The sequence below is a fragment of the Acipenser ruthenus genome, chromosome 6, assembly GCF_902713425.1.
Source record: "Acipenser ruthenus chromosome 6, fAciRut3.2 maternal haplotype, whole genome shotgun sequence".
Classification (NCBI taxonomy): Eukaryota; Metazoa; Chordata; class Actinopteri; order Acipenseriformes; family Acipenseridae; genus Acipenser; species Acipenser ruthenus.
This window is the reverse complement of record NC_081194.1, coordinates 28,729,168-28,753,653: the sequence shown is the minus strand read 5'-3', so window position 1 is coordinate 28,753,653 and position 24,486 is coordinate 28,729,168. Positions and strand designations below refer to the sequence as shown.

Sequence of the window (24,486 nt, the reverse complement as noted above, 5' to 3'; positions counted from 1 at the left end):
TTTGTTAATGTATTGATTTGTTGCATTCTAACCCTTACTATACCAAACACAATTGTATTGAGTTAAAGAAAAGGATATTTTTATAGTGCTTGGCTCTCCGGAACTCCTCGATCACATTCCTGGCATACTTCACCATGTCCCGGATGGTCTCAGGTTGTGGAGGCTCATTCATTTTCCTTGTTTCCATTTTTGCCTTATCCTACACAAAGTGGGAACCCATTAAAACACGTGTAGTAACAGTTCCACTACAAGTTGATTCTAAATATAGAAGCATTTTTTAAAATAATTGAAGCAATAAATCGATAGACAGATTTTATAATTTGGCCCATGCTGCACTATACAAGAGACTCAAGAACTATAGAAGATCTCAATAGTGAGCCTTAGGTCTTGCTTTAAATCTTACTTTTCCTTTGGTGGCACACTCCTTGCACTCGCAGTTGAAAAAGTATGAATCCTTCAATCTGTCATTCCTGTCGTCGGTGGGGTACAGCAGATCAATATAGCTGGTAAAGACCTACAAGTGATTAAAAAAAATCTATTATCAAGCATTCAAGGCATGACAAGAATACTTTTTTTAAAGCAGTGATTCATCTTAGAAATGTGCAGGTTTATCAGTTAAAACAAGAGAACAAATACATACAGACGTGCTCAAATTTGTTGGTACCCCTCCACAAAAACGAAGAATGCACAATTTTCTCTGAAATAACTTGAAACTGACAAAAGTAATTGGCATCCACCATTGTTTATTCCATATTTAATAGAAATCAGACTTTGCTTTTGATTTTTTATTCAACATAATATTGTAAATAATAAAACAAATGAAAATGGCATGGACAAAAATGATGGGACCACTAACCTAATATTTTGTTGCACAACCTTTAGAGGCAATCACTGCAATCAAACGTTTTCTGTAGCTCTCAGTGAGACTTCTGCACCTGTTAACAGGTAGTTTGGCCCACTCTTCCTGAGAAAACTGCTCCAGCTGTCTCAGGTTTGATGGGTGCCTTCTCCAGACTGCAAGTTTCAGCTCTTTCCATAGATGTTTGATAGGATTCAGATCAGGACTCAGAAGGCCACTTCAGAATAGTCCAATGTTTTGTTCTTATCCATTCTTGGGTGCTTTTAGCTGTGTGTTTTGGGTCATTATCCTGTTGGAGGACCCATGACCTGCGACTGAGACAGAGCTTTCTGACACTGGGCAGTACGTTTCGCTCCAGAATGCCTTGATAGTCTTGAGATTTCATTGTGCCCTGCACAGATTCAAGGCACCCTGTGTCAGGCGCAGCAAAGCAGCCCCAAAACATAACCGAGCCTCCTCCATGTTTCACTGTAGGTATGGTGTTCTTTTCTTTGAAAGCTTCATTTTTTCGTCTGTGAACATAGAGCTGATGTGACTTGCCAAAAAGCTCCAGTTTTGACTCACCTGTCCAAAGGACATTCTCCCAGAAGGATCCCATATGTCAATATGCATTTTAGCAAATTCCAGTCTGGCTTTTTTATGTTTTTCTTTCAAAAGTGGAGTCCTCCTGGGTCTTCTTCCATGGAGCCCACTTTCGCTCAAAAAGCGACGGATGGTCCGATCAGAAACTGACGTACCTTCACCTTGGAGTTCAGCTTGTATCTCTTTAGCAGTTATCCTTGGTTCGTTTTCTACCATTCGCACTATCCTTCTGTTCACTCTGGGGTCGATTTTCCTCTTGTGGCCAAGCCCAGGGAGGTTGGCTACAGTTCCATGGACCTTACACTTCTTAATAATATTTGCAACTGTTGTCACAGGAACATCAAGCTGCTTGGAGATGGTCTTGTAGCCTTTACCTTTACCATGCTTGTCTATTATTTTCTTTCTGATCTCCTCAGACAACTCTCTCCTTTGCTTTTTCTGGTCCATGTTCAGTGTGGTGCACACAATGATACCAAACAGCACAGTGACTACTTTTCTCCATTTAAATAGGCTGAATGACTGATTACAAGATTGGAGACATGTGTGATACTAATTAAAGAAACTAATTAGTTTGAAATATCACTATAATCCAATTATTTATTATCTTTTCTAAGGGGTACCAACAAATGTGTCCAGGCCATTTTAGAATATCTTTGTAGAATAAGCAATAATTCATCTCTTTTCACAGCTTCTTTGCTTTATTCTATGACATACCAAAGGCATGCAAGTATACATGATAAAATAGCTTTTAATTTCATCACTTTTCAGGAGGAATGAAGCATTATTTCAATGAGCTGTAAGGGTACCAACAAATTTGAGCACGTCTGTATTTACTAAAACATTTTAAACAACACTTCAAAAGTTAAAATTGACCACATAAAGGAAAAAGGTAAGGAAGGAACACACACTGTTCAGTATCAGTTTAAAATACTGCTATTACAATGAAGGAATGCCAAGCATTCAAATGTATTGACAGTTTGTACGTTTTGCTGCAATTTTAGCAATGGTAAACTTTTACAAGGGAGCTCAATGAATATATTTCATTAGCTTTTTATAGACTTTTAGGTTGTCTAAAAGCAGTTCCTTGGGTGCAGATACTATTAATATACTTTCGCCAATTTTGAAATTTGAGACATTTATTTGTAAAATGTTCACTCTGATAACATTCCTCTGGGCTATGTTTGCTAGGTTAATCTGCCACCATGGCCTACATTTTTTAAATATATAAATGAAGTCAGTGTTCTATAGATTCATCATAATGATAGAGGCACAATACAAAGATGATTAGCTTTTATATCCTTAATTACTAGGTGACTGTGCCTGACAGTTATATTACAGACAATGAAGTGCTGTATTTATGAACAATGAAGTTTGCTTTATCTATTCACATCTCAAAAAGCTCGAAACATGCTCACGGTCTGTCCTGTTTTAACAAAATGTTTGTGGCATAAATCCCACCCCAAGATATGTTGCCCCAGTCCCCATCCGGAAACAAATGGTAAGGGATCTACTGTAAAAGGCAGTGCAGGCACACTTAATGTGACCTCTGCAGGCAATACAAGGTAATAGGACATATGTTCCAAATAACAAAGGTTTCTGTGTTTAAGACACTAGCTTGGAAACCTTTGCCCTGTACAGTTGCACTCAAATGGGAAAAACAGACTCATCAGTTCATACACTGCTTGGACATTTTTTTTAGGACCTGTACTTAACATCAGGTTGGGCCAATGTTTGCCCCGATCACAGCCTTGACATGACAGGGCATGGACTCCACAAGGTGCTGGAAGGTGTTTGAGGCATGTTAATCCATTCTGTCATTAATATTTCAGACTGGACAGTCTGTCAGTCACAACTGTTTGCCACAGCTGTCTCTTAGTGACCACTTTCCCATCTTTTTGCTATTGCCGATACACTCTTATGACTGATGTCTTGAAGCAGAATATCAACATTACTGTTCTTGCTACTGTGGCACCTGCTTGACGTGCACCCAGAACTCTAATTTAGGGCTCTAACGAAGTGGCCAGGCAGTGTAGGTCAAAAGAGATGGTTCTTACCTCATCTCCAGCATTGATCTCCTGAATAGCCCTGACCTCTGCAAGGGTCCCTTTGTAAGTGACAATCACGTTGGGGCAACAGCTGTGGTTCATCAGGGCAACACTAGAGCACAGAGAAATTATAGGTCAACTCTCAATCATAGAGAAAACAAGAGAATTTCAAACACCATTAGAAGATGAATGAGTGCCCAGGTTTCAAATAATATTATACATAAAAGCTTCTGTCATGATGAAATATAAAAAGATAAAGGGTTTTAAAATGCATGTTAAGTGCTCCTCTAGTAGACCCTATAAATTATGTTGTCACATGAAGGATACTTCTTTTTTTTATGCAGAAGCAACTACCGGATTATAGATTCTCCAAAAGTAATATGTTATCAAAAAAGCCCCGAGGCATCTGGATAAATGGGATTGTCAGCATTAGGATAGATGTACAGGGGGAAGCTTTGAGAATATCAATTCCTGCAGAAGTGTCAAGATTTTGTTTTATCAAAGGAAAGGATTCAAAGTTCCTTATATTTCTTCCACAAATGCAATACATTTGAGATCCAACAATAAATTCGATTTTTGGGCTCTATATGTTGTTTTATAGCCTCTACAGTCTATAGCTTCAAGTTATTAATATATTGGTTCAGGATCCCTGTTGAGAAAAATGGGTACTGCAAACTTTACCAGAACTTATGCGTATTGGCACTGTAGTTCTAAATAACACTGAGGAGGTGAATATTTTCCTTACCAAAATGAATCCCCCCGCCCCAATATCTTTCTAAAAAAAAAAAAAGCACTGAAATGTTTTGAGAAAACTAAGCGTTCACCTTGGAGTGTTGCATAAGATGTTAACATTTGATTCTATGTTTTCAGATCTTTCCAAAAAACTTATGCCGTGCGTCTCTGGCAACACAAAAGTTACACAAAATTGTTATAAAATCTATAGAAGTCAGATGTTTCTGAATACGGAGGAAGAGGAGGTTAAACTCTGTTCAGTTATGGATAGGGCGGTATTTCATGGTAAAAAATTGCTTATTTCACGATTAAACATAGCCAACTATGTATTAAAGCCCCTGGTTCTTTCTGAACATAAACACTTATTATTCACATAGAAACAAACATAAATCCAATAAACCTGGAAATGGTTACTATTTAAATCTATTAAACAAATCCAAAGACAATTAAAAAATGGTGGAGAAGGGTTCCAAATAGTTTTGCAGAAAGAAAAGTTGGAACAAATCAAAGATTAAAATGGGAATTAAAAGCACTAGTTTTTGATTATTTGTCATACTGTATATAAATTACAAAGTTTTTGGTGGTTTCACAGACCCAGATTAGCATTAATTGGATTACATAAAGTAATATTAGGCAGTTCAAGTTTAGAGCTAATTAGAGTTTGTGAAACTAGGAATAAAATGTAATCCTAAAAGAAAGGGAAAAAAAATATCTGAACTTACTCTGGGAAAACAGCAGAGCCCAAATGGGAGAGTTCTTCATCCTCTATTGTAAAGCCATTGCAATTGACCTGGGAGGGAGGGAGGACAAGGGGCAAATATTTTGCACTGGGTTATGTACCTGTTGCTTGAGACTACAGTATCTCACTAGCTATATCCTAATGTAGACATGCTGTTCAGCTGTATTCTAATGTAGACATGCTGTTCATCTGTATTCTAATGTAGACATGCTGTTCAGCTGTATTCTAATGTAGACATGCTGTTCAGCTGTATTCTAATGTAGACGTGCTGTTCTTCAATACTTCCTGATGGGTTGTTTAGGTGTGACCAATTAGGCTGATGGTAAAACTGGAAGAGCTAAAACTGCAATGCAATTCATGTTTTTTCCCCTGGGTGTTCAAAAACTCCATTCCAAATACCAAATTATTTAAACACAGGATAAGGGTAGGGTTTAAACATGCTTTTCCATTTTACTAGAGAAATAAGCACAGCAGATCGTTTCTCTAAAACATTAAAGCCAACAACCGATGCTCCTTGGATCCCAACAACTGGGCTAAATGATTAGAAAACTAATTGAATTTCCTTTTTAAAACCAGCTCCCTAGTGAGGACTAACAATTGCAGGGTGGAAAATTACAAAAAAGAACTCTAACAGAACTAGAAAAAGAGGTCACTATTTCCAGACTATATAGCATACCAGCAATAACAATTTGTTCAATGGTTGGCGCTCTTGGGAGACAACACAGATTTACCAGACTGGACTGGTGAATGTCAATGTAGTTGTAAAATTGCATTGGTAGTTGCAAAGAAATATATAGCATGTGAATGCAAAAATGAAAAACAACCCTCTCGGGAGATGGTTAAGAGAGATGAAAAGCTGCATTCTCTGGAAAAAATACCATATAGTCTTAAGAACATCCCTTTTTTTTAAGGCATGGTCGTCTTTTCTGGATCATTTGCAAAACCTAGATCCAAAATTATTAAATAACGATCTAAGACTTCACTATAAAATAATTTATTATCATCACCAGTCTGTGATATAATAATTCCAGATGCCTGTAATGATTTAAAAAAAAAAATTCAAACAAACAATCTCAGAATGAAGTACATGAAATGTATGTATGAAACTTGTATACTCATCTGATGTTTTGGATAAGTACTGGCTGCTCTATATGGTTTAAAAACTATCCAGCTGCACAAGGGGCAAGGAGATGTTAAGCACCAACTGTCTCTCTTGAGGAGAACATTTCCTTTTATGGGTAAAAGACATGGCATCACTTCAGTCAACACAGTTGATTCCCCTAGAGTGAACCCAATCCCAACAGGCAGAGAAGATCGGAATGGTCCCTTCCCTGGAATGTCTCTTTAGCCCATGGCAGAGAAAACTAAAACTCAACTTTAATTAAACAAGTTAAGGGCTGCCTGTAATACACACTTATAAAAGTTAATATAATGTGTGTAGGGTGTCTCTTATTGTACATCTTGTGCAGTTTGGGTGCGAGAACAGCAAAGCAAAGCAAAGCCTGAATGGTTCTCGCTTCTCAAGCTGTGTGAAAGGACATTGTATACAGTATCTTTGTGCTGTAATGTTTAATGTGCAGAGTGACATTGCCTATACACCACATAAGTAGTAGTGGAACTTTGACAAATCCATTATTGTTATTGGTTGATTTCTTATTTATATTTCTATGTATAAAAGCTTCCCCTTGAAAAGTAGCTCAGTTAGGACACTTCAATCCTAACCTGAACTTACTCCTGCCATTCCGTCTTGAGTGGTGGTTATATGACATGAACTGGGCCTGGGGGCTGAGGGCAGACCACCAAACTCAAAAGGCATCAACAATGGGGGAATCAACCCACATCAGAGGCTCAGTTCCAACATTTAAAGCTGAAACTAAAAAGTATCCCCTGTACCTGTGCAAAGAGCACCACCAGAGCTGCATTATCTGGGTATTCCAAGTGCTTGGAGTAGAAGTGATGAAGGGCATCAATGTCACTCTGAATCAGCTCTCTCTTCTCATTATCCAGCTTCTCCAGATCTAAATAAAACAGGAGAAGTGTTACAGTACTGGATACCGTGATACCACTAATGTAATAGTATTCTCCATATGCAATCATTTACAGCACCCAGGATTTATGTGGATCTATGTGTCGGATTTACAAAGCAACCTAGTGCTTTGTTAACTTGTTATCTTATTGAGTGGCTTTGTTTAATATTGTAAGCATCCAGTATAAAACGTGTATTGCCTCGTTTCCACTGCGGGTCGGGCTGGTGCTGACCGGCCCAGGCCAACAGACACGCGTTTCTGTGTTTTTTCCAAACGTGGCCTAATTCGGAAGTTCCATTTTTTTGGGGGGAATGTATTGTGCTTTGTTTTAAAGAAACCCGTAGTAGTTAAAGTTCAGGAAGAAAAAAAAATGCCCGAGCCATGGATTTGCAAAAAACCTTGTTAATGCATCAGTTAGGGTTGATATTAAAATGACAAAAGTACGGAACTATGATGTTAGGGTTTTTAACCCTAACTCTGCATTCCCTCCCACCCCCTTACAAGAAGTGGAAGGGGCACGACAGCACAAGCAATCATAGATAGCCATCATCAGTTAAGACGAACAACATACAACTCTCTGTAGTTAACACAAGACATCATCATGGTCCACTAGGTGTATGACCTGTAAGTGCTCCCTAGAGACCTGCTAGGAGGCTGCTGAGGTTGTCGGGGAAGGCGCACTGCATAAGGATGGATATTTAAAGAACGCTTGTGTGTGCTACTGTGAGAAATCGAATGATTCTTGGTGTTAGATCTCCCTCCCAACCTGCAAGGGTGCTGTGTAAAGGGAACAGAGTACCCTGGACTAAATGGCATGACAGTTTATTCCCAGGGTTAAGTGGAAGTCGGCCATCTAGAAAAAGGGCGGAGCTACGGTACCCGAACTCAATGACCCGGACGGGAAACGGCGTGGCATCCACGGATTGGAGGAGTGGATGCGCTCGTTAACCAAGGGGTCATGAGGGAGGGTATAAATAAGGGTCGTAGTGAAAGTAATCTATTACTTTGTAAATGGTTAGAATAACCTAAAAGGAGAACTGGTGATAAAAACGTGAGTGTTGTGTTTGTTCGTTTGTCTAGTAAACTGTTTGTTTTGTTTGTTTTCCAAGACTATTAACTAACACGATCCGGAGCTGTAGCCAAAGGCCAGCATCAAACACAGACACCAGCACTTCCCTTATCACAACCAATTGTGAAGCATAAGGAACACAAATAAGGTATGACAGTAACATTAATAATCTTCAGACATTACCGGTGTCAGTACAATGAAAAAGTAGATCTTTGTGACCTACAGCCACAGAATGAATAATAGCATCTCATAAGAATTCCCAAACGCACAGACAAGCAGTTCCTTAGCCCAAACAATCAAAAGCTATAACTTGTCAGCTACATTCCGTAATCCACAAGTTTGTCTATAGAAATTAGCCAAAAAACAAGTTTCATCACAATTCAGAAAAGCAGTTCTCAAGACACATGTAAAACATGTGACACACTGATATACTGTATATATATATATATATATATATATATTACAGTATATGTATTTTTTTTCAGTCCCAAGTCTAAGACTAGACTTCATTCAAGGCAACCCAATGCAGGTTGACTGTGATTAAGAAACTTACTGTGTTTTTTCATCATAGCAAAGTCCCCCCTATGATTCCTAATGGCCTTTGTTCTTAAATGCAATGGGCTACTGCAGTACCAAATTGATCTCTTTTAAACATTAAAGCAGATACTTAAAAGCACCAGGGGGCATGGAGTGTACTGTACCCCAAGTATGCATCACAAAAAGGGGTTCTTAGTAATTCACCTTTGAAGCTTTCTAAAAGAAATACACTGCTACAGGACACCATTTGTGATCTATATTCAGTTTTATTACACCTTCCTCAGTGTCAGGTGGCAAGGTGTTTCTTCCAGGTGTAATTTGCTCTGGCCAGCAAAGACAAAGTACTGCTGTCAGATCTGCTTATTATCTCTCACTGGGGATATATGTATGCATGTCATAAGTCACATGATTCCATATATCTGGAGAACCACTTTTCAAATTGCCATTTTTGCATCTATCTGTAGAACTGCAATTAAACATTACTGACTCGTTCTTATTCTATGAGTGGGAGGTGGACTACTTAAACAAAGTAGTACAGAGAACCCCCCCAGACCAGCCTTTCACCCTCTGCTGGCAAAAAACATTTATTAGAATACTTACGTGATTCAAACTCGATCACCTTTAGAAGTTTCTCTGATGCTGTTTTTTCCATCTGTGTTTTCTACCATGCAAAAAAATAGGAAAAAATGTGAAAGCTTAGCAAAGACCTAGGCAAAAGACAAAAAAAACTCAATTTCTTTCCCAGCAACGTATTTAGCACGAGACATAATCCTGTTAATTTACTTACAGATGTTTCTTTAATCCTTTAAACTGTATCGATTTGAAATGCTTTTAAATTGTGTACTCAATCCAAGATATTAAACAAGCTTTTCAGAGTCGTTTTCCTCTTGTATACACATTATACATTAGCAATTAGTAAATGTAATTCAGAAATAGTGCTTTGTGGTTCAAAACATTTAATTGGTCTTTCGCCTTAATCGGTTTAAATCAATCTAATATGGGGAGATAAAATAGGGGAATAAAATTAGTTTAGCTCAGTCTTTAGCACCTAGTAGTTGACAGAGCAAAACAGCAACAATCTATCTAGCTTTGCACAAAAAGCTTGTGGTTGATTAAGCAGGGATACCGAGTTGACCTCAAGATCTACAACAACGTTATAAGGGCAGAACCAGTCTCAGGTGCCCTGAGATACTGCACAGTATGTACAGAAAGTATCATTTTGGATTCTTTTCCTGTGTTCAAATGAATATTTATAACCTAAAATTACAGACTTTCAAAACAATTACTTAGCAATATTGCTTTATGTACTTCAGGAGGTCATATTCAATTGAAAACATTCAACAAGTTCTACCAATACTGTAAAGAGGAAAATAAAATGTGCCATGAAAGGAGGCTATAAGAAAAAAGTCTGATTGTTCTTAGCCCAGTTTCTACTGGAGAAAACCTGAAGAAACCTGTTCTTTGAGTAACTGGAGGGCATCAGCCTCCAATTCCAGAAGCAATGTTTCATGTGTTCCTGTCAATGTTCTTCAAAACCAAATGACTAATAGGGCCTTACATATAGCTGTCTGATGTCTACTTAAAGCACTGAAAAAAAACACATTCCTAAGCTTCTTCACTCGATTCTTCCTGCAATAAGAAAATGAATCCCGACCCCTTTTGAAACAGAAGAAATTGTCTTTGAAACTGCACAAAGGAAGGTGTAATTTTCTCAAACTGGCAAAGTCAGCCTCCTCCACTGTGTCCATGACTGCTGGAGAGTACTGTTGGCAGCTCTCTCAACACCCCCATCTCCCCTCACCTGCTTGGCAATGATTCTGGCTGTAAGCCGGACGGTCTCTGAGGGATCCCAATTCTCCTTGAAAATGCACATGGATGAACATTCTAGCTTGTGCATCGGCCAGTCCCCTCTCTGCAAACGAAAAAAATTAAAAATAAAAACACTTTATTTGGCTAGAAAAAGAACAGATTATGATTTCTGGACAATTCAAGTTAACTTACAACCTACACATAATTGTCAGCAATCTTGACAGTAATTGTTTTCCTTATAAACATAGTAAGACACAAATCCTTTCTGTTAATGGTTATCAATGCTTTAATATATTGGTGCATATCAACACCAAAGCTGAGGCCTGATCTTTCAGTCATTGTTTCAAATGCAACACTGAGACCTGAATAAAGAGTATACAAAAGTATAATGCTATAAAACAAAATGCTCTCAAAAAATAATTTACTACAGGTGTGATGGTGCAAGCCCCCAGCCAAACAAAATAAAAACTACAGCCTTGGACATTAAAAAAGGACTTTTGTTTTAAACAATTATTGTATACCTATTGTGGATGTAAATTGTGATTTTCACCAGTGTAAATCTCTGGCATAAACAAAAGAGAAAAATGTAAACAAAACAAAAATATGCACTTGCCTGTAAATGTGGAGGGGTGGTGAAGCAGGTTGAAATATATAAGAAAAAGGAAAAACGAAAATGGTTAGTAATTTAAAAAGAACTGTACTGAATGCTGAAAGCTGTTCTCTTTAAAAAGGTGCACATTTTACAACAGTATTTCGGTACCTGAAGTGGATATAAAGGAAGACAAACAGAGAACTACAAAATGTTTTAAAGAAAAGAAAACCTTTTGTTTGTAAAGGTTTGTTAATGGCGATTACACCAGCAGCACTGTGTGGGGACATTGCTGCTGCTGCTGCTGCAGAGAGATGCCATTTTGTAGAGGGGCTTAATATAACCTTTGTGTTACCGTAAGTCCTGTATAGATGCTGCAGGTGGAATTATTATTATTATTTTTATTATTTATTTCTTAGCAGACGCCCTTATCCAGGGCGACTTACAATTGTTACAAGATATCACATTATTTTTACATACAATTACATTATTTTTAAGTTGGGTTTTTACTGGAGCGATCTAGGTAAAATACCTTGCTCAAGGGTACAGCAGCAGTGTCCCCCACCCGGGATTGAACCCACGACCCTCCGGTCAATAGTCCAGAGCCCTAACCACCACTCCACACTGCTCCACTCATTAGTTTACTGTATGTCTTGTTGTAGAAGGTAGATTGGGCTACCTAACTAAGGCAGGGTTTCTTTGTTTTTTTTTTTGAAAATCTAAGTTTTAGTTTTTGGATTTATTTTTGTTTTGCATTATAATTTAGGATTGTTTATTTAAGTGTTTACTCTTTATTTGCATTTAAATTTGAGTAGTTTAGTAGATATTTTAAATTCTTTGTTGGTTCCAAGGGAAGGAGTTACCTGAGTTCAGATATAAAAGGGGGGAGGTTGGAGAGAAGAGGAGCTCATTTTTGTAGAGAGGCTAGAGAAGTGTGTTCTTGACTAAGCCTACATGCTGGTTTTGTTTAAAGAAGATATAATTAATCCTGCACTCTGGAGTATTTTTTTCTTCTTAGCTGTACATAACTATATTTGTTTTCTTTAAAAGTTTAGAGTTTGAGTTGTACTGTTCTATTCTGTTTGCTTAAAAAATATATATTTTCAGGTTGCAAATCTAACTTCTGTTGTCAGCCTGCTTTCCCGCATTGAACATCTACAAGACCTCTTGGCTAACTCTACATTTGGTGGCAGTAGTGGGATCAGCCATTGACTAGCAGGAGGCATACAACTGACCATCTTGACCAGAAGTGACGTTTGGAGAGTGGCAGTTGTCAGTGGCATGCTAGCAAAACATCCCCCGGAAGGTGAAGGAGAATGAAGGCGGGGCGATGGCAGCAATCAACGTGACGGAAGAGGCCCAAGCTCCAGAGCAATCCACATCCGGCAGCAGAGATCCATGGATGACAGAGCTTTCTGGTAAGTTTAAAGTAGAGAGGTCAAGCAAGGCAGGAGGAAGAGAGGACAGCAGAGCTAGCACTTCCAGTGGCATCAAGCAGTTTGTTGAACCAGGGAGAGAACCAATATTTGGTTGGAGAAGGCCTGTGTTGCCAAGATTGGAAGACAAAGATGACATTAAACAGTATTTGACTACCTTTGAACAAATGGCTACAACTTGTTCATGGAAAAAGGGAAACTGGGCCATACGGCTAGTGCCTCTACTCACTGGAAAGGCTCGAAGTGCATTTGTAGCCATGAACACAATGGATTATAAAAAAGTGAAGAGGCCATGTTGAAAACATATGTGATTAACTATCAGCGGTTCTGGTCCATGGAGGTATTGCAGGGAGAAACATCTCAGGAGCTTTATGCTTGTTTAAAAGAACTGTATAAGAAGTAGACCCAGCCAAAGAAATGCAAAAAGCAAGACATAGGAGAGCTACTCATCTTGGAGCAGTTTCTGTGCATGGTCAACTTGGAAGTGCGGGTTTGGATAAAGGAGCATGATCCCTCTACAGCCTTGGAGGCTGCTCGGCTGGCGGAAGTTTTCGTCTTGGTGCGTAGAGGTTACAAGATCTACCCATACACCCGAGGGACTAGCACGCCAGGGCAGGAGCTGGGAAGAGGTGTTGGTCCTGTTGGTAAAGTTCATACATCTCCCATGCATACTGGTAAATTTGAGAAGAACAGGGTAATGTGTTATAATTGTGGACAGTAAAGCCATATTAAGCAGACAGCACAGTATGGTGGCTGTTATTTTGCAAGACATGCCACTTTGTGGGGAAGAGCTGGAGAAGAGCAGCGTTAAGAAACGCAAAAGCAAGAGTCAGCGATGAACTGAAAAGTTGAAAGGTAGTGTTGAAAGGTCAGGAGCTAGAGTCGCCCAAGGAGTCCTTGGCAGTTAATAATTCTGAAGTACCTGATAACCTGGTAGAGTTACAGAAGGCAGATAGTACCTTGCAGCCTCTCTATCAGAGGGTAGTGGAGAGTAAGGGGGCAATGGAGAAAAAAAAAGAGTGAGTTTGAAAGGGAAATACTATGTGTTCGAAGGCGGTCTTCTGAACAGACAGGTAGAGGGGTCTATTATTGGTACCTCAAGGCTTAAGAAAAAACATTTTAGCACTGGCTCATACTGTACTATGGGCAGGACATTGCTTGTAGATTTTTTTGGTCAGGCTTGTATACAGAGGTGCGCGAGTATATTAGATTGTGCCCAGTGTCACTTAGCCGATGCAGGGGGAAAGGCAGGTAAAGCTCTGCTGACACCCTCCCTGTAACTGAGATTCAATTTGAAAGGGTTGTCATGGATGTAGTAGTACCTTTAGAAAGGAGTAGGTCAGGCAACAGGTTTATGTTAGTAATCTGTGACTATGCTACACGATATCCAGAGGCTTTCTCATTGAGGAATGTGGAAGCAAGGCAGGTTGCTTCTGTGCTATTGCAGTTATTTTCCAGAGTAGGAAAACCAAGGGAAATACTCACAGACCAGTATACCAACTTAAGGTCCAATCAGTTAAAGCAGGTTTACCAGTTGCTGGGAATTAAGGCTACAAAGACCACACAACATTTTAACCCAACATTGAAGAGTATACTGTGCAAGTTTGTGACGGGTACTGGTTCGGATTGGGATCAATGGATACACTAGTTATTGTTTGCATATCGCAAAGTCTCCCAGGCATCAACAGGATTTTCTCCATTTGAGTTATGTTCTTAAGATGAGGGATCATCTGGCACAGATGTCAGCCTTGTCTAAAGATAACCTGATGGAAGCACAGAGAAGACAAAAGACCTGGTATGATAAGACCACCAGATCATGGTCCTTTGCTCCAGGACAGCAAGTTTACCAACTAAGGAGAGTAAACTGCTAGGCCGATGGCAGGGTCCCAATATGAAATTGAGATGCTGGATCGTCGAAAGCCCAGGAAAACTTTCCATGTTAACTTGCTGAAAGACTGGTGCCCAAGACAGGAGGTGATCCAGCAACTATTGATTAGAGATGTGGATGATATGGAGGAGTGACCGAGTAATAGGCAACATGGGAAAGAGCAATTATATATCTTTTGCATATCAAAAATTGTTGCTGGTGAGTAAAAGATATTATATCTTTGTTTTTCAGGATAGAAACTGAAAATCATATACATTTTGGATAAATAATGGCCAGATACACCACTGCAGAAACACTAAGTCTAACTTTAGCCAGTGACACAGAATCATCTAGCGATGAAGGTATATTCAGAAGCAGTGATGACAGCTACTTGGATGGCAAGGAAACAACATCTGAAGAGGAGGATCATCTCTCTGAACAGTCAGATTCAGAGGCAGAAAATATTGTTCCAATCAGGGACCAGAGGGCTGGTGTAGTAGATCATGTTAGGGGGCAGAGCAACGACCGCAAAGCTGAACAACAGGCAGGGGGTCATGGAAGGGGAAATGAGGACTTAAGAATGATGGACAGTTATCAAGACGATGATCCAGAATCAGAACATGAAGACCTTGAACAAGACAGAAGAAGAGAAATACTTGCTAGATTTTTCTTCGATTTTTCTTTCTCCTAGAGCACTGCAAAAGAATGTTAGGAGTGCAATGGAGGATCTTGGGCTGCTTGATGTTCTCCAGCATGCTGCACGGAGGAAGCCTGCAGCCAAGCGCAGATGCTTCCTATGTCCTCGGCAAGCAGACAGGAAAGTACGTCAAACCTGCACATCCTGTGGAAACCATGCATGTGCAGACCACTCTACACAAAGTGTTGTATGTGATGAGCGTCTGTAAACCCCAATGAAACACTGAAATGTTCTAATATTTTTTACATCATAGTAGCGTTTGAAGCACTGATTTTCCTTTATCATAGGATCAGACATTTTGAATCACTGGCTGTAAAAGTGGAAGCCATCGACATATTTTGTTAATTTTAATCATCTGTAAGTTTAACAGTTAAACTTCACAAACGTTTGGTAGAGGACCTTTAATTCACACTGAGCAGGACGCCTCAGCACTGTAATTTGTGTTTGCATTTAGATGTAACCAGCTGTAACTAGAGATGTAGATGTAACTTGTAAAAGGTGTTGTGCATGTTTTTAAGTGTTCAAATAAAATGTTCATTCATTCATTTACTCCAGTTGTTAGTTCTATGTTGTTTTATTGCTGGGGTGCGGGTGGAGCCCAGGTTACCAGGAAAGTCAGTTTTCTAACATGTCCTATGATGGTTAATATGTTACCTTCTCATAGGGAAGTCTTTTCAGGGCTCCAGACAAACTTTTTGCCTTAGGAGCTAATGGCTCCTATGCCAAAAATTTGGGGCACCAAATCCAATTGCTGGGCACCACTTTAAGAGCAAGTTAGTTACTTTCATATTCAACTGCTTAAAATACAAGAAAAATACTAAAATTATACAAAAACAGAAATGTAATCTTTGTACTCAGTAGTTTGCTGCCTCGTTGTTCATCTATGTTCCCTGACACTGCCTTGCTCTGCCTTGCCTGTCCTCCATGTGATCTGCTGTTCTGACACTGCACCTGTCCTCCATGTGATCTGCTGTTCTGACACTGCACCTGTCCTCAAATGCTGCTGCTGTAACCGTTTTCTTCCTTATGCTGTCATTTTATATCTTTGATTCTATAAAAGTGAACTTAAAATTGCATGCAATTCTGCCTTTTGTTCTTTAGTGTGTTCTTTAACTCTGAACTAATTGGAATTTGGCCTTAACATAAGGCTGTGAACTATATACAACTATAAAATCTTTCTTATTATTCACAATCTGAGTCAGTGTCACCAACAGTTAAAACATCTACATCACTTGGCCAGGATGTGCAATTTGGTCTTTGTTTCCTTTTACCTGAGGAAAGCCAGCGCTTAATACAAGGCCCTGGATCAAACTTTTCAAGGGAACGGCCCTCTGCACTGATTCTCACAAGAGCTTCAACAGTTGGCACATTAAGTGAGTTGCAAAGCTTGGGTTTAATTCTGTTTTGTTCAGAAAATCCACGTTCACCTTGGGCAACTGATATTTGCAGCACAGGCATGATTTTCACTAAATGTAAAAGATTTTTAAAATCTGTGCAAAAGGGTTATTTTGTTAGCATGACCTCCCATAAACCAATGCAGGATTTATCCATAAACTGACCTTTGACCATTGTTTTAAGCATTCTCGATTCTGGGTGAACTGCATCCATTCCTTGCTAAAAGGTCACTATACCAGTTCAGTGACTTCTAACTGTTCATCACCGGTCCACAAGATCCCCAAGCCATGCATCATGGCAGAAAATTGAAAAACAATAATTTGGGGTCCTCCTGAAACCCTCTCCTCAGTGGAAAGCTTAATCACGTCGCCAAACTTGTACTCAAACCCCCTAACTGTGATTTCAACAGTTTTTTCAATATGTGGGGCCCTTAAGTTTAACATCCTGAAATGTAATGCTGGTAAATCTGTTGCTGGTGGCTCTGCCCCTGCTGCTTTGGATCTGGCTCTAGTTGGGAAGCCACTTGCTGTAAAAATGTCTAGTTTGCAATTTTTAATTGCTTTTCCCCCTCATACTTAATTGTCAAGACACAATTCTGAATTGCTGCAACATCTTGGGGAAGAATTAGACTATTCTTTTGGAGTGTAAGGCTAAGCTTTGACACTGAGAAGAGACCATGTAAAAAATGACAAAACCCTACAAAAACAAGTTTTTCCATTTCCTGTACAACATGTTTTGCTCTTCCTCTAATGTCTGTGTTTTTGGAAGTGGAAGAGAGGTGCTCCATGTGGTGATGCACAGCAGTATATTGTCCCTGTCCAGTAGCAAGATTCTCATCATTTGGTTGCAAAGAAACAGACAACGCCCGATAAACATGAGGCAGCCAGCGCAGTCTTTACAGCTGAAGGTGTCCTAATTGTACAGCCTAACTCAGCACCAATTGCTTTCAACTCACACTTACTTTTTGGACTGAAATGGTATGTTTTCCACACCAACTGCAGAAGGTCACATACTTTAATTGAAACTGATCTTTGAGTACTTAACATTGATATAATATGCTGTCCAATCTCCCTACCTCCCCCTACCAATCTCTCAGTTCTGCTCCACATTCCTCACACTGACGTTTAGTCTTTTATATTTGATCAGGTCAGCCTTCTCACACTAGCTTAAAAGACGTGCACTGGCATCATAGCTTACGCACATGATTTTGCCACAGAGGTCACGGAAATAGTGTAAATCGTGATTTTGAATAAAGTCTGTGAAATCTTGGAAATGGATGTAAAAATACAAAACAATTCTCAGTGAGCTGTTTTCTGTAAAGACAGAAGAACAAATGCATCGGAGAATAGAAGTTTACCGACTTACAGAGGCTTTCTTTACAACACGCAGTTTCAGAATCGTGGAAAACTCTAAAGCCTGGTTCATACTTCTGTCGCAGATGAATGTGCTGCATCAGGCGCACACAGCTATAAAAGCTGTGCAGCTTCAATATTTGCTGAATGAAAGACTCATCGTGTCGCAGCCCTTTTGACTGTGCAAAGTTGTCGCCGCTGTTATGCATACTTTACATACAGACTGCATTTGCGAAATTGGATAAATTGACATTTAAGTACATGTGCTGAGTTGGTACCTCTTATACAAGAGGTTTAAAAAAGATCAAAAGCGACGCCCTTGGTACATCCGTCCTCTCAACCGACAGAGAACCCGAAAGGGAGAATTTCTAACATTAATTAGAGATGCGGGTATGTGACAGTGAGAGATATTTTACATGTTTTAGAATGACAGGTGAAAGGTTTGATGATCTGTTAAGGCTGTACAGCTTTCCAAAAAAGACTCAAGATTATAGATGAAGTCATTACGACTTGTCCACAGTGTCAGAGATCCTCGAGTCCGACCAGAAATTATGTCGGAGTCTGAAGTATGTGTTGTATACTCAAAAGTAATATTTAAATTTATCTATTGGTTTTGATGTACTATTTAAAAGCTTGTGTATGCTGATGTAGCTAAAACTACATTATTTGGTGACCTTTCCGTGAATTATTGCTTTTTTGCCGCACCTCGTCTGTGAAATGTATTAAAAATTACTGTGCCAAAATCGTAGCCTTAATCATTGCGCATTCAAACATATTGCATTCATACATATTGCACATAACATTTTAAACAATTAAATAAAAAAATAAAGTGGGAGATTGCACTTTTGGTGTTCTCGCTAGGCGCCTATCCCCAAAAAGACAGCCCTACTTTCAGTGTAAATAATCCCTTCTTGGTCTTTTGGCCAAGTCATAATACAATTCCATTCGGTACTGGTTCAAATTCTTGCCATTTTGATATTCTGTACACTTATTAAAGATGTCAAGTTGACCATTAAGTTTAAATTAAACAAGTTGTATTTGGTAGTGACTGGAGATACTGCCACACCCACCAACTTATTCATTACCAATTTTGTACACAAATATAGGCAACATTTTGCATCATAATGATTCAGATTAAAAACAGTTAGGTATTCTTTTTTATTTTAATTCCTTAATGCCTGTAGGCATGTAATAAACTATTTCATGCCCAAATAATGGTTAGTTAGTCGATTAATCGTTAAGTTGTTCCCATTAAACGTTCTTAGTACAGCTATCTTATATGTAACGTAATACTATCTTACTTTTCAATTTCCAGTGTATGATTAGTTTACTCTGGTAAAAATGATATCACGAAGCATGAACATCTTTACCTTTATATGACTGCAGTTCTAGTATTTTGTTGAGTATTTATAATGTATTTAATAGTGAGCAGATACGTGCCTTTACTTGTAATTCTCGTCATCATTGTTGACATTGTTAATTAAAACAGAAGAAACCTTTTAAACTTGTTAATTACACATCATGAAACAGTGTCTTGTACTGTACCGGAATTTGTAATCTAGACATTGAGTACCAATCAATATAAAACAGCATCTACTAAATTCCAATAGCCTATCATGACTTACTGTAACCTATTAAACCCACTTGCATTAGATCTGCAATTTGTCTGACCTTTTTTCTTGGCTGACATAGAAAATACTCTAATAATAAAGTTCCCTACCCACCTCTTCTACGGAGTGTCTAATAATTCAGCAGTTTTTGTGACACATATCCAATAGCAACCACATTCTTGGATTATGAGGCAATCACTCAAACTGAGGTGTTGCATACTAGGAGATGTACTTTTTTCTCCACACAATTCTTTTTTTTAATCTTGCCCAGGATAAAAATCCCCAGATGCAATGCAGAGATCTTGCACACATAGGGAGGCTGAAATGTTGCCATGGACACAAGCAATCCAATCTTACTACTACCAAAGCAAATAGATATAATGAGGGCTAGGCATTGTTTCTTGTTGTGTAATTCAGACACATTTAACAAGATGAATTCAGTTGTAATTAATACCTGCTGAATTGTTGCACATCCAAGCATAATAAACTCTCAAATTAAGAAACACTGCTCTTTTAGATGAATGTCACATCTGTGTGGTCTACATGCAAGGTCAATAGTGGAGCTCAACTGCAATATTATTTTCAAAAAAAGAATGCAAATTCCACAAAACCATAGTTAGTGAGATGGTGAAATGCATTTTGCAGAAGCCAAAATGCTGGTTCTCTTACCTGGCAGTCAACGTTGCAGTAGAACGCTTGTTTGCACTTCCCACACTTGGAAAGCCCCTCTTTCCTGCAGTGCACAAAAACAAAGACATGCTGGGAGTTCAGGCTATGTGGTTTGATACTGCAAAACAACATGTATTCAGGGAAACCATATCCTCAGTAATGACACATTTTCATTTATTTCAAACGCAAAAGTGAAAACAACCTTTTTAATTTCCCTCAAGGAAGAAAACAATAAATATGTTGAGTTAGTTAGCTGGCAGCAGTGTCTGTCTTTTATCACATGTTACAGCATTTTGTTTAATTAGCCCTTAGATACGGGATAAAAGGAGAAAACGGGCCTCGAGACAAGTATGAAGGGTATGAGTGCCCCCACGCCGTCAGAGGGTGTCCTTTCATATCAGTGGTCTGCAAAGGCTTCTTCAGTAGTATAATGAATGATATCCCAGGGGTAATTGTATAGCTGTTCTGTAAGTATGAGGGAATTCAGACTCACGGTACTGAAAACTGAAAAATAAACTTCCACATATATTCCAAGAAGAGACATCAGAAACTAGCCTAAATACCTTATACAATGGCCACAGAGAGCTGGGTTGTGCAAAATATTGTAAAGTCATCCACCAACCAACTCTTTTAAAACCTGTGGAATGTTTACAGTTTGCAGTGCGCCAGTGTCCTCTTTCAGAATAATTTACTGGCTTTAAAACGAACATATTATCTACAGCATCAGCTCAACCTTGAATACACTCACGTCCCCTGAGGGCTGTAATGCAACTATATTATAAAACTATTAATAGTGAAATTTTCCATCATTGGATATTTCACAACACAAAAGTCACACAATTATCATTGGGCCTCTTCAAACATATTTGGTGGACATGAAGGCAGAACTGCTACACACACAAGTGTAGCTTCTCTAGGTCAGGCTTGAGACACACATTCAGGGAACTGTGGGAAAGCTTACATTGCAACTGCCACTGGATAAATAAAAGGGCTCTAGTGGCGATAATCCAAACCCTTTCATGAGCATTTATTGCATCAAATAATTTTCCTATTGCATGGCAATAATATTGTGTTATTTCTTGAACTGTTAACTTCCTAAAAGTCTCAGAATGACTAACAAATAGCAATATTCTCAAGGCTTATTATCCTAAATTGTTATTAGCACATTTCTTTCAGAAAAACAAAACACACATAACATTTACAAAACCATAAATAAACATCTCAGGTCAGATTACCAATACTTTAAAGTAGATTTTGAACTGGGTCATTCCAGCACAAGTGTACCAAAATATGTGGAGTTTCCTTCTTTTGTGCTTGATGATACATAAACCACAACTGTGATGGAGAAAATTGTGCCAGATGCCTGCAAGAGTGGAATAACTCATGCCCCGCATGATGAGAAAATTTCTGAAGGTGGTAATAATGGCCTGCATAAAACAGGAGGCTGTGTGGTCTAGTGGTTAAAGAAAAGGGCTTGTAACCAGGAGGTCCCCGGTTCAAATCCCACCTCAGCCACTGACTCATTGTGTGACCCTGAGCAAGTCACTTAACCTCCTTGTGCTCCGTCTTTCGGGTGAGACGTAGTTGTAAGTGACTCTGCAGCTGATGCATAGTTCACATACCCTAGTCTCTGTAAGTCGCCTTGGATAAAGGCGTCTGCTAAATAAACAAATAATAATAATAAATAATGTTATCATTTCAGAAAAAAATATTTTACTATATCAACAAAATAAGGTGAACAAAATAACCAGTAACACTGTTGCAACCATAACAAAGGCGTTGTTATTTGTTAATAACAAAGTATAAAAGTTGTATCAATGTCCAATTAGTGTCAAACACCCAAGTCAAGTAAACACAGTCACTTGGAAATGCTCTACACAATTATAATGATCTTGCCTACGTCTTTCTGCGAATATTCTACTATAAAATACCAAAATAGTTTTACTATCATTTCACGCAATTATATACTTAGTCTTAAGTTACACTGTTAGTTCAGTCTACACATATGTTTCAATCACTGCACTAGAAATCCGAGACTGATAGGAAGTGACATTGCTGGTGTGTTCAGACCTGTGCAGTCAGCTGTTGAATTTGTGAATCTGAACTGTACTTGCCTACCAATGCCTTGCCCAGACTGCACCCAGCTACCCCCAGACCCTCATCTCTCCATACACCCCCACCCGACCTCTCCGCTCCACCTGCACTAAAAGACTGGCTGTACCTCCTCTACGCTCCCCTGCCTCCAGAGCCCGCTCCTTCTCCACCCTCGCCCCGCAGTGGTGTAACGACCTTCCTATGGATGTCAGGACTGCCCAGTCCCTGACCACCTTCCAGCGCCTCCTCAAGACACACCTCTTCAGACAACACCTGTAAAACTCAACTCTTCCCTTCTGGACAATATAGCACTCTGCCTTTAATGTACTTGCACTTATCTGCTCCCTATTTTACTGTATTTAATCCTGCACTTAACCCAATCTGTAGTATATTGTATTTCACCTGTACTCGTACCTAACCCTGATGTAACTATCAGCACTGGTATCTACTCTTGAACTGCCCTGATATCAAATCATACTTTGTTTTGTATTTGCTCTTATTAGGTCTGAAGTCATTGTATTTGTATCTTTCTCTTATTTGTACTGTAATTGTTGATATGTATTTTTTGTATACAACTGTAAATCGCCCTGCTACACGTTTCCTGCTTAAAAACGTTTTCTTAATATATACTCTACAGCTAATATTATAAATAATACACCCACCACTACATATATGATTACTTTGTTTTGAGGATTTTCTACTGCTAGTTGTCTTCAAGAAAAATGACAGTACGATTTCATAAAACCGCATGGTTCCGATTCATTAAGCATAACATCATGATGCATTTAATTTTATATCAGGACATTGTATCACAGTGAGTTTTTTTTAAGTGAGTTGAAGAAAAACTCATGCTTGGCTTAATCTTGCAGGGGAATTAATTTGGAATTCATTTTTTTATTGCAAAACAGAAAGTGTGTTAGGACCAACAGGAAGCCTTTCCCCGTCACTACCTAATGACTTCCGTCCAGCGTGCAATCTTTCTTCAGAAAACACGCTAAGCAACATAACATTAAGAGCAACTGAGTATAGTCACAGCCACGTACCTTGCAAAGCAGAACTCACAATGATTCCCCCTCTCACTGACAGTTAACACATAAGTATACGCCGGGCACGTAAACAGCAAATCTCCAACTTTATAGTGTGTTAATGCCCTCAGTCCCCTGCCTTTGCCAGGGCTTGAGAACCTTTCGATTCCTTCTGCCGTGCCCTCCGTTTTCATTTTGTTGATGTAGTTGTCTGTTTCCCCTTTTTGACTTGTGGTGCTTTCACGGGGTTTCTGCTGCACCCAGTTGATTTTTGCTTTTGTTGGGGAAAGATCAGGTTCAGTGTCCGTTAGAATTAGACTTACTAGTTTTGCTTTAATACAGCAGCGTCAGGCGTAGAACTACATACGGTAGTAGAGGTTCAAACAGCCCAGGCAACTGCTGCAGGATCCCGTTGGGTCCTAAAGTTAGTCAAGTTCACTGCACACAATGCCAGTACGTAATCTTACTGAGGACAATTCTCATAAGGTGAAAGTCCGTTTATTCAGATTCTAGAAATAGACACTGCGACCAGTTATTGTTAGTTATTTTTTTTTTTAATTGTTTTACCATTTTTGTATATATCTTGTGGTTGATAATTTTGAGGTTACAACGCATGTGTGTTTTTTACCATGCAGTATATTATAGCACTGGATGAAATTGCTATCAGAAAAAGAAGGCACTTGACAACAGAGCAAGGGTAAATAGCTGCCAGGCTCTTTATTTGCAGCACCAGGTTTACAGCAAGTAACACAGCTCACAGCACATGATTCTCCACTCCCTCAGACCCAGACACAGAAAACCCAAAGTTACAAGTATGTGAGGCTTTGACTAATAAGCGCGCACTGACCTTTAACTAAGGTAACCATATGGCTCCGTGTTCAGAGGGACAGTTTGGGACAGTTCAGGCTTTTCAACTCACAAGCCAATGCATTCTGGTATGTTTTACCTGTCTCAGGTACCATTCTATCCTTTAAGAGAAGCAGGACTACGCTTACCAGAATGCATTGGGTTGTGAGTTGAAAGCCTGAACTGTCCCAAACTGTCTCGCTGAACACGGAGCCATATGGTCACCTTACCTTTAACTAACAACAATGTAATAGATTATCATGTTCCTCACCCAATCAGAGTTCTGTAAAACCGCATGGGGTTCACGTGAACAGCACCTGGTGACCCCCGTGTAGACTGGCTGATCCAGCGCCAAGTCCCTGCACTCTGCATAGTGCAATCAAATCCTGCAAGTTAACAGTTCCGGAATGCAATACAGTCACAGACAAAGCTAGTCCGCCTGAACCCGCCACTACATAACCCCCCAGTCCACGAGGAGACAAACAAAGTCCTGGAGGCGGTGAGGCT

At 39.2% G+C, this 24,486-nt stretch overlaps 1 protein-coding gene across 1 annotated transcript in view; it reads right to left on the bottom strand.

Moving 5' to 3' along the window:
- LOC117410600 (N-lysine methyltransferase SMYD2-like) overlaps positions 1-23,577 on the bottom strand; it is a 28,218-nt gene extending 4,641 nt beyond the window's left edge. The window contains exons 1-9 of the mRNA XM_034017268.3: positions 23,152-23,577; positions 20,015-20,078; positions 10,392-10,502; positions 9,191-9,251; positions 6,851-6,975; positions 4,941-5,008; positions 3,496-3,598; positions 404-514; positions 79-199 (exon numbers count right to left, since the gene is read on the bottom strand). Coding sequence (XP_033873159.2) covers positions 79-199; positions 404-514; positions 3,496-3,598; positions 4,941-5,008; positions 6,851-6,975; positions 9,191-9,251; positions 10,392-10,502; positions 20,015-20,078; positions 23,152-23,327 — 940 coding nt within the window. The 5' untranslated portion in view covers positions 23,328-23,577. The remainder of the gene's footprint in view (positions 1-78; positions 200-403; positions 515-3,495; positions 3,599-4,940; positions 5,009-6,850; positions 6,976-9,190; positions 9,252-10,391; positions 10,503-20,014; positions 20,079-23,151) is intronic.
- Between the last annotated feature and the right edge of the window lie 909 nt (positions 23,578-24,486).